Below are 17890 nucleotides of genomic sequence, written 5' to 3'. Positions count from 1 at the left end.
TATCAATATCACAACATAAGACAGTACAACCTTAAAAACCCCACAGTCCTAAAAAAATCCAAACACTTAAAAGTCCATAGTCTCTTTTAAAATTCTCAACTATGGGTGGGCTTCTGCAAAATCCAAAAACAAGTACTGTCTTATTTCAAAGGGAAGAATCAGGCACACCTAAGCAAAACCAAAGTCCAGCAAATTAGCTCAAGGCTGGACATCTGTGATTCACTCACGATCTTCTGGCTCCAAAGGGTATTGGCAGCTCCACTGCTCTGACTCTGCAGTCCACAGCACACTCAGCTTGTCTCACAGACCCAGGCCAGCTCCATTCCACACCTGCCACTGTCCTTGGTGGTCGTCCCATGGTCCCAGCATTTCCAAAACGCTGGGGTCGCCACTGAAACTGAGGCTACACCTTCACTAATGGCCTCTTCTTGCCTCTTGGGGTGCAAAGCCTCAGTTTCTCTCCATGACCCCTTCAATCCTGGGGTCTTAACTGCAACTGAAGCTGCACTTTCACCTATGGCCTTTCGTCTCAGAGTGCCAAGCTTCAGCTGCTCTCTATGACCCCTTCACGCTTTCAACACCAGAACCATGCAGGAGACTCTTACACATTACCAAGCCCTGCTTCCAGCTTGAAATAGAGGTGCAGGTCCCCTCTGTGTGCTGACCCTGAGGAAACACCTCCCAGAAGACTCCACCACAGTGATTCTGGTCTCTTGTTACTTACAGCTGATTTTTCAGCCCCAGCTAACCAGCATCAATTGTCCCAGTGAAGCAAAGGTTTCACTTCAGGTTCTGGTCTCTTAATCACAGCTGGTTCTTCAGCCCCAGTTGACCAGAACCCACAGATTCTCAATCTAAGATCTGATACGAACAGCCCTGATGGTCTCCGCTTCCCTTTGAAGCTTCACAAGCCAGGCCTCCATCATCTACAACTCTTTCAGCATAACTGTTCCAAGCTCCACTGCAACAAACTCTGAGCACGCAATGGCTTTTCCAGCTCAAAGTTCCAAACACTTCCACAGTCCTTCCAAAAACACCAAGGTCAGGTCTGTCACAGCAATATCCCACTCTCTGCTACCAATCTCTGTCCTAGTTTGTTTCTTCATTGCTGTGACAAAACACTCTGACCAGTACCAACTTGGGGAAGAAAGGGTTTGTCTGTCTTACATCTCCCAGGTCGCAGTTCATCAGGGAGCCCAAAGTAGGAACTCAGGGCAGGAACATGGAGGCAGGAGCTGGAGCACAGGCCATGGAGAAATGCTGCTTACTGGCTTGCTCCCTTGGCCCCTGCTCAGCCTGCTTTCTTATGCAACACAGGCCCACCTGCCCAGGGGTGGCACCACCCACAGTGGGCTGGGCCCTCCCACATCACGCATCAAGAAGATGCCCTTCAGACATGGCCACAGGCCAGTCCAATAGAGGCAATTCCCCGATTGAGGCTCCCTCAACCCAGGTGTGTCAAGTTGACACTAAAGCCATCCAGCACAGCAGGTTTAGCTTTCTTTGTGGTACCCGGGGCACAGCATACAGCACACCAGGACTCAAAAGCTGAATTGCAATCACTGTGAAGTTCAGTCTAAATGGTGGACTTGCCAAACGTCCACAGGCTTGCTACTCCATGGGAGAAACTGGAGAGACTTGGGAAATAGCCTTCACCCTCCTGCCAGTATCTGTTTTAGTTCACTAAAGGCCTTCTCTAGGTTTGGATAAGCAAATGAACCTTCCGTAAGGGTGTAACCTTCTTCCTTGGTCCTGAGGAATACTTTAGTGTAAGAGGGCAGAGGTTGAATACATAGTCCCTGTTACTGTGTCAGAAGAAGGCAGTGAGGGAGACAGATGTGTCCTGTTCTGTAGAGGCCTGTTTAGAAATACACTCACTGTGTAAACGCAAGGGATGTAATGCTGTCAGGAACCACAGAATGAGAGGATAAGGGATAGGAAAGATAAAGAGACAATAGGACAAGGCAGAGAGAGGGAAGAGCCCTCCAAGCCCTTGTTCTGTGCTATGTATTTTTTGGCAGCAGCTTCCAAAGCTCATGGCTTTTCCTGACACACACAAAACACTGCAGGGTTCTCTGTTACCGGAGTTATTTTCCCAGCACTTGTGTGACCTTTCAGTGCAGGGAATGAAGGGAAGAAGTATCTGGGCTTGTAGTTCTTAGTACTAAATGACTTCCTAATTTAACTTGTTCATTTGGAAACAGCTTTTCTCACTTGCGTCTCTCTCCAACATGCTTGGGAACTCACCTATTCAATTTGTACTGATTGTGGAACTCTCTTTCCTGCGCTGCAGTGTATTCATTTTGATACTTGAGCAGCTGCTCCCGCATTTTGGAGACCTCTGTGGTGAAGACACCAGGAAAGTCATCTGCTTGTTGCAGGTGGATCAGCTGCTGCTGGATCTGTTCCGTGAAGTGCTTGGCATTCTGCAGCAGCTGTACTTCTGACTCTTGTGTGCTGGGTTACAGGGAAACAGATTTACAGAGTGATGGGAGTGCACACCCTCAGGACCCTTTGCAATTCCTGTGGGGAACAGGGGAGGTGGGACGGGAGCATGCCACAGCTGTTCCCCATTCCTACATTCAGTTTACTTGTCACACTAGGGGCCGAATCTGTCCTCAGTGCTGACGTGAGTGAGGCTCAGCTCCTGGCCTGGAGTTGCTGACCATGTGGGGTGGGGTACACAGATAGCTGCAATGCCTGATGACAAGTACCACAGTGGCTAGATCCAGAGTGGGCACAACGGACAAAGGATGAGCTTCCATGGGAGCAGGATTTTCCCTTGACTTTGAAGAATGACCAGGATCTCCAAAATGAGGAAAGTGGCTCCCTCAACTGGCCCTGCAACCCAGCTTTCTGGGTGCCTTCAATGCTCCAAACATGTGCAGCCAAGATCGTTTCCTCTTTTCTGAATCAAGAAAACAAAAACTCTTTAATGAGAAACTAGGAAAATTCTCCTATAAAATTATGAGTATTAATTAATTAATGAGGTTTTTTTCAATCCTAACCTGATCCTGGATAGAATTAGACTTGAACATCACAGAAAAGGGGATTTCTACAGCCCCAGCTTTCTTTCTTTCTTTCTTTCTTTCTTTCTTTCTTTCTTTCTTTCTTTCTTTCTTTCTTTCTTTCTTTCTTTCTTTCTTTCTTTCTTTCTTTCTTTCTTTCTTTCTTTCTTTCTTTCTTTCTTTCTTTATAGTTTTCTTTCTTTCTTTCTTTCTTTCTTTCTTTCTTTCTTTCTTTCTTTCTTTCTTTCTTTCTTTTCTTTTTGAGTTGGGATCTCCTTGTAACCCAGCAACTCACTATGTAGACCAGGCTCGAGATCAGCTTGCCTCTGCCTCCTGAGTGCAGGATTAAAGGCATACACCACCATGCCTGGCTTGCCCCAGTTATATTCTGTGGCCTTTTCCCTCTTTGGGAAAGGAGCTAAGCTTCTGCTTCAGGTAGATCTGGATTGACAGAGAAATTGTACTTGCTCTAACCCCCTGAATCTTCTAGAACTCACCTATGCTGCAAGCTAGCACATTAGCTACTTCTCATATTCAGAAGCAGGCCTCTGCTATTTCCTGTTTTAAAGCCAGTGCTCTTTCAGTGTTTGCACCCCATTAAAGTTTACTCAACAAGAGAGATCTCTAGGTTCCAGCTCTTTTGCAGAAATGTCCCATAACTTGATGGAACCAGTCTCAGATGAGGTGACCAGCTCCATCCATTTCTCCTGACTTTTCATTGTCATGTGCTCAGTGTCATTCAGCAAAATGTTTATTGGAACATGATATGTTCCAGGAACTATGGTAGGAGCCAAACAGCAACCACAGCAACTATGATGAAAATACCTTCAATTTCCTTTTATGAAAACAGGACTTATTCTCTCACGATCCAGTGTTATGGTATGTTGACACATTTTGTCAATCGGAAGTTATCTGGTCTTAATGTGTCATTTTTCCATTGTTGGAATTGGATCAGGCCATAGTGCTTGTTTTCCCACAGAGAAGACAAGGGCAGTACATAAGTTAGTGTTCCAGTCAGAACATAAATGGAAGTTTACATATATGTTCCTGAGATATAGTCAGTAGAAGAGAACTAAACTTCCAATGTAGTCTTTATGGAAAACTCAATCAGTGCCAGGTCAACACTTCCAGCCTGTGTCTGCCTGCTTGCAGCCTCAGCAGCACAAATAGAATCTACTTCAGGCCTTTGCTGTGGGTGTGGGACAGAGTGGTTGGTTTTGTCATGGCTAGAGAAGGAACTAAGGGGTCAAGAAGTGGTAGAATGTGGATAGCAGAAGGGAAGTAACTGTTTTGTAACACAACCCTGAAGCAGAAGAAATCATAGCATAGCCTTGGCCCTGCACTGATATTGTCACTGGATAGATAAGGGTTCCTCAGACAGCTTTGATGCCCAGTGTCTTATTGTACGTTCTGGGGAAAGCTGTTGACTTATTCTCTGGAAGCCTAGTCTTCACCTGCTGCTGACTTGCACTTGGCTAAGGCAAGTAGCATGGGATAGGAGGCAGAAGCGAGAAGTAAAGACAGAAGTCTTAGCAGATACAGGATGAGCTGTCACTGAATCTGTACTTTTGAGTGACAATGACAGATGGGGAGGGTTCCTGCAGGAGTGTCCTATAGCACATGCCTTCAGTGTTCCATCCAAAGCCTCTTGTCCAAAGTAGCTTCAGAAGGTAGTTACCATTTACACAACAGCACCAATGTCACTGCCTGAGAGCTGGGTCTGGCCCTAGAAGTGTGCTTGTCTTCTCAAAGGGCAAGCTAGATGTATCAGGAGCTAATTTCTCCAGCAGTAATCAATCCATCATGAGGGATAGAAACAAGTGGACAAATATCCCAACTTGGTCACTTCTTACTGACAGAGTTGAGATTGTTCTACACTGTCAGTCACAAAGTCCATGAGATGGTCACAACTACCCATAGCACGAATCACAGAGGAATGCACTCCAGCTGGATTCCTCCTTCCCAGTCTCACTTCCCCACTCACCCACGGTGCCTTCTCCAATCATTTCTCAAACCACTTGAGCACTAATTGATGCCCCAGAGTCTGTTTTTGGAAGGAACACAAATGAAGACAAGTCCCACTCATTATAAGTAAGAAATACAGACATGGTAAAGCTGTTGCCATGCTGATAAATGGCATACCTCACCACTGTGTCATGCAGCAAGGTGTACTTGGCTTTCAGCTCTGCCATTCGGGTTCCAGGAAGTTTTCCCATAGAATACAGCTAGCAAAGAAAACACATAGTCATCGTTGGCTGTCGTTATCCTTATGTCTAAGCAGCAGATAAAATGGACACATGTGTATCTTTTAAATCTTTCAGTAGAGCATTAGAAAGGTCATGCATGAAGTAATGGGGCCTTTTGATAGTTGCTGGGTATTCAGAGAATGTAGTTCTATTCTGCCTCTTCAAGCTCTTTGTTCTTGAACAAGTCTTTTAACCTTTCTAGGCTGTGATTTCTTCATCTAAAAACTCAAAGAATTGAGCTAAATCTCTTCCTGTTCTAAAAGCACATTTCCAGCTTAAGCAAACATTTTAAATAGTGTGGATTACTGGGATAGCTAGGTATAAATTGAGAGGAATAATAATCACTGTGCATCTTATGAGTGAGAGATGCACCTCACTGACTTCATGCTCAGAAATGCTTTGCAGGGCACGGATTATTTTGCCCATTTGAAACTAAAACTTAGCAGAGTAATTTGCCCAAGGTTTTAGTTAAAAATCCTGGGACATCATCAGGGTTTAAACCTTGATAGTCTAGTTCCAGTACTCAAGATCATTCCCCTTTCTTGATGCCTCTGAAGGACAAGTTTGCCCTCTGAATAATGAGGTATTTTTTTTTCCTTTTTCATTTCTGCTAGAAGGCATCTTTGAATGAATCTCTGAATAGAAGGATAATTACTTAAGAAACATCATAACACCAACTACTAAAGTTTTGCCTTATTAAAACCATAAAGCAATGATAATTTCATATTAGGATAAACTTAAAACTGCAGCAATATGGAACTACAAAGCAGAACTAAAGATTAGTGCTTTTCAGGGCCTCTTAGTCTCCCCTTTTGAATGTTTCTTGGATCTATTCACTTTTCTCTTTCATTATTCCACTAGGCTAAGCCACATGGTCTTTCCCTTGGCCAACTTTTCCCTGACTCTTTCTCCTCTCCCTCTTCTCCTGGTCCCACTTAGGGACCCCACCTGATTGCTTTCCACAATCTTTTCAAACGTTAAATGAAGTCTTGTTATGCTGGGTGCTCAAAACCTTCAAGTGGAATAAAATTCAAGATCTGTGGAATTCTAGACTGTGAGGGCCTGCATGACTCTGCTTCCCTCTCAGTTGCTTCTTTTAGCATCTTCTTAAGTGCCTAGGTTTCTGTCACCCTGGCTGTGTTTTATTTCAACAGCCTCACAGATCTCTTTCTTTCTGTTTCTGCCTTGGTCATTTTACTCCGTTTTCCCACTCTACTCCAACCCTATCTCATGCTTTGGCCTAAGTACCATTTTATGCAAAGGTCTGCTCTGACTTCCCAGTCCCCAATCCCCAGAACACTGTGCTTTATAAAATATGACACATTATAATCTGTGATAAACATGATTAAAATTTTGTTGCTTTCTTACCCAACAAGTATACATGTCCCAGGAAGCCGCCCCTGAATTGCCTTGCTCTTTATTTTATTCCTAGTCAGAGTAGGCTTCCAGGCACAGAGTTGGTACTCAGTGAATTGTTCATATTCATTAGCAAGTGAATGAAAGTCACAGGCAAAGCATGAGGCCAGGTACACACAGAAAGGTTTCATGGTCTATCTGAGTCATGATAGAAAATGTTAAACACACCCTGAAACATCTCTTTCTTTGGGAAAGTGTTGGATATCTTTCCTTGGAGGTCTGGCTTGAGTTCCAATCCCCACTGCCTTATTTTTTAACCTATGGGTAAAACATCTAGGTAAACAGTTTTTTTTAAGACCTCCCAGCACGTGTTACCTCTCACTATACTATTAAAATGTTAAATTGTATTCAAATACTACCTTAAGTAAATATAGCCTTTGATTTTTACTTGTCAAATAATGAAGTCCCAGAGCAGTGTCAAAAATAATAGATATCCCAAGAGCTAGAGGAGGCGGCCGAGAGCTTTGTGATAGCATAGAGGCACATCAGCAGATGAATAACAGAAATCAAGGCAAGTGATGGTCAAAAAGACCCCTGTTAAAATTGCAGTGGAAACCATGGGACCAGGAGGATGTGTAAACAAAATGATAAATTCTTATACTCAGGCATCACAGTGAGACTGCTGAAAGTCAGACAAAACTCTTGAAAGCAAGAAGAAAAACAAAATAAAAATGTAACTCATTGCAAACAAAGGAACCATTAAACATAAGTGGCTTGTCTAGGACAATGGAAGGCAACAGGAAGCTGAGGTGACATGCTCAGAGCAAATATAAGAGAAAGCAACCTGTCACATAAGACTTTCTGTCAGAAGTGAAGGGACACAGACATTCCAAGACAAACCAAAATGGAGAGGGTCATTGCAGGCAGGTCTGACTTATAAGAAATACTGAAGCAAGTTTTTCAGGCTGAAATGCCGTGGCATCAGTCAATAACTCAAACACATATGACAAAATGAAAGTGTACCCAAGCAAATTGAAAACACAGACTCACATAAATGCTTGTGTGCAAATCTTTACAGTACCATTGTTATTATAGTTTATTTATTTAAAAAAAACTTTTGATTATATTTATTTTTATTTTATGTGTATGAACCTGCATGTATGTAAGTGCACCCCTGTCATGCACTACCCAAGGAAGACAGAGAGGGCATCAAATTCCCTGGATCTGGAATTACAGACAGTTGTTAGCTGCCATGTGGGTGTTGGGATTTGAACCTGGGTATTCTGCAAGAACAGCCAGTGTTCTTAACCGCTGAGCCATCTCTCCAGTCCCTGTTCATTACAGTTTAAATAGAAACTATTGGCATGTCTACCAACTGAATGAATAGAAAAGTGAAATGATGGGGCTGGAGAGATGGCTCAGCAGTTAAGAACACTGCTTATTTTTGCAGAAGACCCAGGTTCGAAACCCAGCACCCACATGGCAGCTAACAACTGTCCATAACTCCAGTTCCAGGGGATCCAACAGCCTCTTCTGTCCTCCGCAGGCATTGCATGGGTAAACTTACCTACATGCAGGCAATATACACATACACATAAAATAAAAATAATAAATAACATTACAAAAGAAAAGTGAAATTAATATACAATGCAGTATTAGTCTACAATAAAAAGGAAAGGGGTCTTGATACCTATTACAACAAAGATGGGTCTTTAACTCATTAAGCTAATGAAAATCCTAGACACAAAAGGCCAGTACTGTGCCCTGCACATGCAAAACTATGAAGATAGAAAGGATTCATTTAGTTGTTGCCTGTCAGGAAGAGAAGAGTGTTTTAATGGACACAATGCTTATTTTTGATGCAATGGAAATATTCTAAAAGTAGAACGTGACGATTATATAACTGTACATACACTAAAATTCACTCAAGCTTATTTTATGTTATGTACATTATAACTCAATAAAGCAAAAACTTAAGTGTAGAAATGAAGATTTCCAACATGAGAGAAAGATATGCAACTAGAAAATCAAAGAAATTAGTGCAATTGAGTTATAAATCATGTATGAACTCATTAATTTTTTTAAAAAAAATCCTAGCATTGTCCATTAAAAATGGTCTAGAAACTATACCACATTGGTAACAAGTAACTCCTAACACCCACATTGTGGTCTTCACATTGCCCACTAAAAGAAGTCAGTAAATTCAGAGAAATGGCTGAATTCAGGCCTGGTGCAGGGGGAGATGGAAAGTGAAACGGAACCACCTTGAGCCAGAAGGAAAGTTCTGTGTGTAGAACATGATCTGATTTTCCATATGAATGTGGGAATATCTGGAGTTCCATAAGGGTGAAACTTAGATATGGTGTGTAAGGATGTACTACTTTACTATTTTTATTTTTACTTGTTTGCATTTGCTTTCTTTCTTTTTGCAATGTACAGGAACATTTGAAAAACAATTAATAAAGAAAGGCCATTAAAATGAAATAATAGGGAATGAGAGCAGAATTTCCAGCTGGAATGTGGTGGGGTCAGATCTGAGTGGGAGATATAGATTGTAGCTCTGATACAATTTAGTTGTATTTTCTCTGAATAAAGAATAGAGTCCCATCCTTAAGAGCAAAGGTTTGAAATCTAGTGGCAGGTGGGGCAGCGATGCACGTTGGCAGGGTTTATGGCAATAGAAAAAGAGAAATGCTGGAGAGGTTTCTTAGCCCGTTAGCTGTCTTCATCACCTCAGGGCCTTTGAAAACTCAGTGGATAAAACACTTCATTTATCTTTGTAATTTCTCTATAAATCAAAGGTTAAGTCAAAAATGTCTAAGAAGAAATAACCTTTTGCGGGGGGGGGGGTGTCTCCCCTATTGAAAACAAATCTCTTTTAGAAGAAACAACCAAACTGTGGAGAATATATTTGCCTCCCTAAAAGTAAAAATGTGAGGGCTGAGGAGATGGCTCAGTGCTTGGTCCACTGAGATCTTGAATTGTGGCAGCACACATCTGTGATCCCGGCCCTGGGTAGGCAGAGGCAAGTTGATCACTGGCACTCACTAACCACCCACTCTAGCTGAATCAGCAAGCTCCAGGTTCAGTGAAAGACCTTGTCTCAAAAAAATAGGATAGAGAGCATCTGACACTGATCTATGCCCTCCACATGCACATGCACACATGTGCATATATGCATACAAGTGCATACACACACAAACACAAAATAAAAATAAATCTTAATTTCAATGTTAATAGTCATCAAAAAGTGACTTTTCTATGAAGTTGAAAACTTGTTTCTTAAGCAGATCTGTCTGTGGTTGGAAACTAGCCTCAGTTCTGGTAGATAAACTGCTTTACTCATGCACAGTATTAGACATGGAAAAATGGTTGCCTTTCCACACTGCATAATACAAGTGGGTACAGAAACCAACTGTGTCATGTTTTAAAAATGCAGAATTAAAGAAATACAGCATGAAGGCCAATGTTAAATTGTCAAAGAGTATACACATGAAAGGTTAGATATAATGTCAAAAGTTCATAATTGTGATTACACAATGGATACTTGTGTTACTGAATTGCCTTGTTGGTAATTGTGACTTGAAGGAAACATTTACCCTACAGCTAAAAGTTTAACAAGAGTTCATGATTCGTGGATGACATGTAATAATATGGAAAAAATTTCAAAAATTGAAATTCTAGGACATTCCAAGGAAAGTAATAGCTCAGTAAGATCATGAACCAAGCGATCTTATCTGAAAGGGGTCAGCATGAGGAAACAATTAAGTGTTTGTTTGTGGGTGTGTAGGGAGTCTGGGTGTGTCCAAGGTGTTCTTCTGGCCTGGCTGACAGTATCTACTGGTCTGGCCTCTTTTAGGAAGTGCTTGGCATTCCTCTGGATATAACACAAACTTGAAAGCATACATTCTTTGACCCCTATTTCCTGGCTTACTCTCCCTCATTCCCTTCACTGCTGGAAATAAATAGCACAGTCACTTGAAATGAATTACAAATGCATTCAAGCTCTCAGTTAAACTTCTGTATCACTCCTCTGTTTAACTTTTCTAACTACCCATTGTATCAGTCTTCTGCTTTCACACCTACTTGAATTCATCTCCTGTACCAACAAATCCATTTATCAACAGTACCACTCTCATTGATTTCTTTCCTCAAATCCTAAAAAAAACATTTCTTTCCTCTTGATCAAGTCCAATCCATCCACCTTTGCTGTCACAAATATCCTCTCCAGCCTCTTCCTAGTAACTAAGTCATCACCCAGAACATCTGTCTCTCCTTCGTAATCTCTGCTTTGCCCTTCTTACCAGCTCAGCATCATATACATGACAAGTGAACCTTGGGTTGAATTCTAGCTCTACTATTTTTTAACTGCATAACTTAGAGTCATATTTAATAGATCTATGACTCAGTGCATTCAGCTGTAAAAGACAGGTAGTCCTCATTTCACAGATGGTTGTAGATGGAAAATGAATGAATCAAGATATGGCACAGTACTTAGTATTTTAGTGTACAAAGGCTTAATCAGTGTCAGCCATTTATTACCATTTCCCTCAATCCATAAATTTGCTCATCGTTTCCATATGGAAACAAGCAAGTCCACCCTGATGTTGTGCTCCCAAGCTATCAGCTTTCTTCTGCTTGACCTTTTGTTCTGTCAGCTCCTCATTTCCACTTCCTTAGCCGTCATTCACTCATCACACTGCCTGCCACATTAGTAGCCCGACTGAAGACTTCCTTTTTCCAGTTAGATTTTTCTCTTGATCTCTGTATTTTCGGGAGTTTAATTTGGAAAGTGTTTACGGTCTTGTTTTGATGTTCACCAGTCTTTGTTGGTGTATTACTTGCTGTTAATTCTGTTTGGCAAATTTTTCATTTCAGATATTAAAGTTTTTATCTTTGGAAGTTAGATTTGGGCATTTTAAAAACTTGTGCTTCCCTTATTATCATTTCTTCTACTTTCTTCCCAATACATAAATTGTTTATAATAGCCGCCCCAAAGTCCTTGTCTACCAGTTCTGTTTCTGTGTCCTTCCCATTGGTTGATCTTTATCACCATAGATAATTTTTGCCTGCTTTTTTTTTTTTTTCACATGTCTAGCCCTTGGTGGGGTAGACATTCACTTTTCCATGGTTTCATTTTATTTTATTGAGATTTTCATGTGTGAGTACAACACATTTTGATCATATCTACCCCTCTCGCTCCAATTCCTCCTGTGTCCTCCTTATTCCTCACAAATTCATAGCCTCTTCATATATGTATATGTGTGTATGTGCATTTTTATGTGTGTGTATATTAAACCTACTGAGTCCAGTTTGTGTTGACTGTATGTACATGGGCTAGGGCTGCCCACTTGCGCATGGGTAACCTATCACAGGGCTTGTTCCAGGAGAAAACTGAGTCTTCCATCCTTAGCAGCCATGGACTGCCTGTAGTTTCTCAACTAGGAGAGGGCCCTGTGAGCCCTTCCCCGATTTATGCTGAAAGTTAACTGATGTGGTCTAGTGCAGGTCTTGTGCAAGCAACCATAGTTGTTAAGAGTTCATGGGTAATGTTTTTCACATCTAATTATTAAGGAGCAAATTTTTATGCTTTGAAGAATTATATTTTTTTTTAATTTTTAATAAAATTCAATAACCACATGATTAGAAGAAGCATTTCATTACAGCTTTAACACACTGTAACACACTCCAGAGCAAGGATACATCTCTTACAAAAGTGGCTGTAAATTTTTAGGCTCATAGTTAAATTATTACAGTGATACAATATTGAACTCAGTATAAACCCTGTAAGACAGAAAATTGCATGAGTTTTTACCCTTTAAAGAAGATCTGCAATTTATTTTAAGATATGCTGTTTCCTACATTTTTTTTTCAATAATTGTCTTTTTGAGACAGGGTCTCCCTATAGCCCCAGCTGTCCTGGGACTCACTATGTAGACCAGGCTGGCCTTGAACTCAGAGATCCGCCTGCCTCTGCCTCTCAAGTGCTGGGATGAAAGGTGTGTGCTACCATGCCCAGCTTGTTTCTTACATTTTTAATGCCACTAACACCTAGATGTCTGCACGTGTGTCTCTAATCTCTATGTATCTGATGATTACTAGTGACAGTCGGTTACACTTGGATCCTTAGTACCTGAGTATGGATATAAAGTCATCAGGTAAATTTCACTGGTAATGTTTATCTACTATTTAACAGAAAGTAAAATTTTATGCTTCCTCCTCAAATATGTCTTTTTAAAAATTTGTTGATATTTTTGTATATATCATACAGAACATCCCAAACAATCTTATTCATCTATATACCCACTTCCCAAATGGCACCCTCCCATAGCCCCCCACGCCACTGGAGCCCATATACTCTGTCATCCCTGTTTCTGTCCATTGTGTTGTTGACACCCCCAGCCATTCTCCAGTGCTTATTCGTCTGCTGAATCTAGTCATCCTATCCAGAGATCTTTGTTCTAGGAAGATCAGCTGTTCCTCATCCAGCAGCAATCAGTTGTCAATATTCCTTTAGATAAGATTGGGGTCTGATTGTTCATTTTCCCAGTTCTATGCTGAGTTACTGTCTGGGAATCTCTTACGCCACCCTGGCCAATAACTCAAAGGAAGGTATTTCCTGTCTGGCATTTTTTCTTGTTATGTAGCCTTTAGCTATACATATGGACTCTTAAAAATTATATTGACCCCATTAATCTTTGGTTATACTTTCCTTTTGGGTGTTTAAGAACCTACAGTTGGCCCAGATAAAACAATTTATTTTTATTCTTAAGGTTGTTTGAGGATCTGCTCCTCAGGGGTAACATGGGCTTGGGAGGAGCCACTGGCTCCTTTTTTTTAAATCAGTTCCATCCATGTGAAGATAAGTCAAAGGTCCTGCTCTACCTGCTCTACCACAGCTGGCACAATGGAGGAAACGTTTCTTCTGTGTTGACCCTCCTCTTTATAGACTGGACACTGGTTCAGGTCCATCTTGTGGGATCTCCATGGCCTCCTTGCTCAAGAGGACAGGTGACTCACCACAGTTACAGGACATTTTGAGAGATGCTCATAGTCCCCTGGAACTTAGTCAACCTAGGAGGGCAAGGAGCACAAACTGTCCTTTATGTCCGCCTGACCAAATTAGTATAGGCCTCAAAGTATGGCTGTTAAACATCCAAGAAGGTTAGCTCTACCAGTCTGGTACTTTTAATTACCACATGCCATGTAGCTACAGCTTGGGCAAAGACCAAACGCTCTCAGATAAACTTTGCCTAGACAAACATTGCCATTAAAACGTACCTGATGACTTTATATCCATGTTCAGATGCCAAGGATCTCAGAAAGCAACTGACTATGACTAGTAATAATCAGATATGTAGAGATTAGAAATGCATGTGAAAACATCTTAGTGTTAATTGCATTAAAATGAATTTTTCTCTATGAAACTGTGTATTTTAATAATGAATTGGTGATCTTTTTTAAAGGTTAAAACCTAATTCAATTTTATGTCTTATAGGGTTTATACTGAGTATAATATTGTATAACTGTATTAATTCAACTGTAAACCTAAATCTTACAGCTGATTTTGAAAGAGATGCATCTTAGTTCTGGAAATTGTTATTGAATATGTCAATGCTGTTGTAATGAAATGCTTCTTCTAATTATGTCATTATTAAATAATTTTTTTTTTTTAAAAAGCAGGCTGAATGGGGGCCCGGGGAGCAAGCCAGTAAGCAGTATTCCTCCATGGCCTGTGCTCCAGCTCCTGCCTCCAGGTTCCTACCCTGAGTTCCTACCTTGTGATCCCAGATGAACTGTGACCTGGGATATGTAAGCTAAATATATCCTTCCCCCCAAAAAAGAAAAGAGTTCATGGGTAATATCCCTATCACATGCAAAAGGAACTATTTCCCAGAAATCCTCCTGATACTCTGGCTCTTACAATCTTTCCTTCTCTTCTTCCACAATGTTCCCTGAGCCTTGGGTGTAGAGATTGTGTTACAGATGTCCCATTTGGGGATGGGCACTCCACAGTAACTTATTTTCTGTACTTTGACCAATTGAGGTTTTCTGTAATAGCATCTGTCTGCTATAAAAATAAGCTTCTTTGATGAGGGGTGAGAGCTGCATTAATCTGTGGTTATAAGGATAAATATTAAGAAATTTCTAGCAACTTTGATCGATATCAGGCAGTGTGAATTTTATAGGTAGGGGATGGAAGCTTTGGTGTTCCTTTAAATATAGTTGGACTTTGGAAGCACACAATTAAGTTACTTGGTAACAATCTGATTCCTTCAATGTTTGCTATTAACCTTTTCTTGGAAGATCCAGAATTCTCTTTAAGCTAGGAATACTTTGGTTATACTGCTGAATGACTACCCGTTTACTCAGTGCCCCACATGTGAGGCTTTCTTATTTTGGTGGGTGAAAACATGAGCTGTTGCTGGCTCTGTGTGAGGTCCAGGCATCATCCCCATCTTCACTGTGAGTCTTCCTCTCAGCTCAACAGAGTCCTCACATGCCTGCAGCTCAGACTCCAGGGAAATCCTCTACAGATTTCTCAAATGCTCTTTGCATGGAGCGCTCCACTCCTTACCTATGCATGTAAGTCAACTTGGCCTCCACAAACTCCAAACTCTGTCTTCACAAGTCATTAGTCAACCACCTGCTTCTATTAGGTTTCCCTCTATATACCCTGGAAATGGGGCAATTATAGGCTTTTTCTGACTTATTTCTCTCTTCCCAGGAACCACTGCTATCTGAGTGCCCACACTCTGAATGTTCCATAAATGTTGTATTAGTTACTTTTCTGTTGCTGTGATAAAACACCATGACTAAAACAACTTATAGAAGGAAGATTTCATTTGGGCTTATGGTTCCAGAGGGAGAGTTCATCATGGTGAGGGAGCTATGTCAGCCAGAGGAGGCCCCAGAAGAAAGCAGAAAGCTCACACCATCAGCTAGTAGAAAGCAGAGAGACTGCAAACTGGCAGTAGGGCGAAGCTATGAACTTTCAAAGCACAGCCAGTGATATGTTTCTTCCAGGTAGGACACACCTCCTAAAGGTTCATGACTCTCCCCAAACAGCACCACCAACTGACCAGGTGTTTAAATACTTAAGCCTATGGGGAACATTTCTCATTCAAACCACCACAAATTTGATCCAAATTTATTTGCTTGAAATAGGAGGCAATTCTGACTCTTTTTGTTCCATGTTGGTTGGAAGTGGAGGCCCAGTAACCTCTTACAATGTTAATGTTTAGACACTGTGACCATTTTTTAGAGGGAAATTTGGTTCAGTGGTTAACCTTGATTGTCAATATAACTAGATCTGGAATCAACTAAATGACACACCTGTGGGCAGGCATGTCTGTGAGGGCATTTCCAGAAAGGATTAACTGCGGGGAGAAGACCTCCCTATAGTCCAAGGAACAGGTACCTCGGCCTGCCCACCTTTGCTTTTTGTAGGTTTGTGCTTCTGTTGTTGTTCCTGCTGCTGCTGTTACTGCTGTTGCCTCTCCCACTGACATTAGAACGTGGCTTCTTCAGATTCAGTGTGGAATGAAGACCGATGATTCTCTGGGAATCTTCTTGGCCTTCAGTCCCCGATCGGGACTGCTGAGGAATCCAGCCATGTGGACTGAACAGTTACCAGGGTCTCAGCCTCTCCAGTGTGCAGATAGCCATTATTGGAACATCCAGCCTGTGTTGTGTAAGCTAATTTAATGAATCCCTCTTTATAGTATATATTCATTCTATCCATCTGCTCCTCTAGAGAACCTTCACTAATACATTTGCTATTATGGGGCATTTCATCTACAGATTCTCTTGAATTGTGTACTGCCAGATAGCCTCATGGAATGGACAATCTATAATGTGCCATGCACAAATTCTCATCACTTCTTGTTGAGATGTTGGTAGTACCCAACTTCCCTGGCTTTAGGGCTTGTCTACCTTGAGTCCTATCCTACAAGCTACTGGCTGACTGGCTGACATAATTCTCACCTTGTTTTAATCAGTTTCATGACTCAGCAATGTTCCTTCACATGGTATATAAGGGTCTTCATATCCAGCAGCTGTCACCTCTCTCAACCTGTCTTCTCCCTCTCTAATGTCCCCTGGCTATTTCAGCCCTGTAATTCAACTACAGCGCCTATACTATGTAGAGTAATGCCCCAATTTCTGGAACTTGAGAATATGTTACTTTCTAAGGCAAATGGGTTTCTACAGATTGAGTATGAGTATGGATCTTGAGACAGGGAGATTAATGTGGATTATCCTAGTGATCCAAATACAATCATGTGAGTCTTCAGAAGCAGAGAGTTGGGTTAAAAGGGTAAAAGGAGTGGGGGGTAGCTGGCTGGAGAGATGGCTCAGCGGTTAAGAACACTGGGTGCTCTTGCAGAGAACCCAAGTTTAGTTCCTAACACTCACAAGGTGGCTCCAGTTCCAGGGGATCTGACGTCCTCTTCTGACCTCTGTAGGCATTACATGACATGGGTGCACTTACATACATGCAGACAATACACTCACACACATTAAAAAAAAAGGTGAAAAGGAAGGAAGAAGGAAGGTTTGGAAAGCAGGCAGATTTTGACTCTTTTATTACTGGCTTTGAGCATGGCGGGAAGCAGTCAAGGGCCAAAGAGAACAGGTGGCCTGAAGCTCTCCTAGAGCCTCCACTAAAGAATGTAGCTCTGGCAACACCCTGATTTTAGTTAACTGTGACCCAAATCAGACTATGGTGAATTTGTGTTTAATCCACTAACTTGTGGTTATCTGTTATGGTGGCAATAGAAAATGAATACAGCTCCCAAACTGCTATGTTCCCTCATCTGTAATTTCTTCTCTCTTTTCTACTCTCAGCACTCTTAAAATATCTCACTAGTTAAACCAGGTGCATTTGGGAGGTAGAGGCAGGAGGATCAGGAGTTCACAGCCAGCCTAAGCTATGAGAGATGCTGTCTCAGAAAATCAAAAAATAAAAAATGTAAATAAATAAATCTCAGTGGTCACCACCTGTGGCTCCTTCAGGTAAAACCTGCAGACAAAATTACTTCTTTCTCTCCACTTCCTTTATATATTTGAATGCACTTGTTCTTGTACACATTAGTCACTTCAGTTATCAAAGTTTAAAACATGTCTTAGACTGTACTTTCCTTAGTGATAGGAACCTTCCTGTGCTCATCTTTGAGTTCCAGCCAGTTTGGTATCTTTTTTTTAAAAAAAAATTATTTACTTTTTTTTTTTTTTTGTGTATGAGTGTACCTTCTGCATGCAACCGTTCTATGCAATTTT

At 41.3% G+C, this 17890-nt stretch overlaps 1 protein-coding gene across 3 annotated transcripts in view; it reads right to left on the bottom strand.

Moving 5' to 3' along the window:
- Positions 1 to 17890, bottom strand: part of Ccdc146 (coiled-coil domain containing 146) — a 169281-nt gene that overhangs the window by 48277 nt on the left and 103114 nt on the right. For 2 of the 3 annotated variants that reach the window (XM_029562356.1, XM_029562355.1), the window contains 2 exons: positions 5151 to 5233; positions 2248 to 2457 (listed from right to left, as the gene is read on the bottom strand). In XM_029562356.1, the coding sequence (XP_029418216.1) occupies positions 2248 to 2457; positions 5151 to 5233 (293 nt within the window). The remainder of the gene's footprint in view (positions 1 to 2247; positions 2458 to 5150; positions 5234 to 17890) is intronic. The other variant, XM_029562357.1, reaches the window with a different exon arrangement.

This window comes from Nannospalax galili, unplaced genomic scaffold (genome assembly GCF_000622305.1).
Source record: "Nannospalax galili isolate Female #2095 unplaced genomic scaffold, S.galili_v1.0 scaffold312, whole genome shotgun sequence".
In the NCBI taxonomy this organism is placed as follows: domain Eukaryota; kingdom Metazoa; phylum Chordata; class Mammalia; order Rodentia; family Spalacidae; genus Nannospalax; species Nannospalax galili.
Note: the sequence above shows the minus strand (reverse complement) of the source record. Positions and strands in the feature narration are given on the sequence as shown.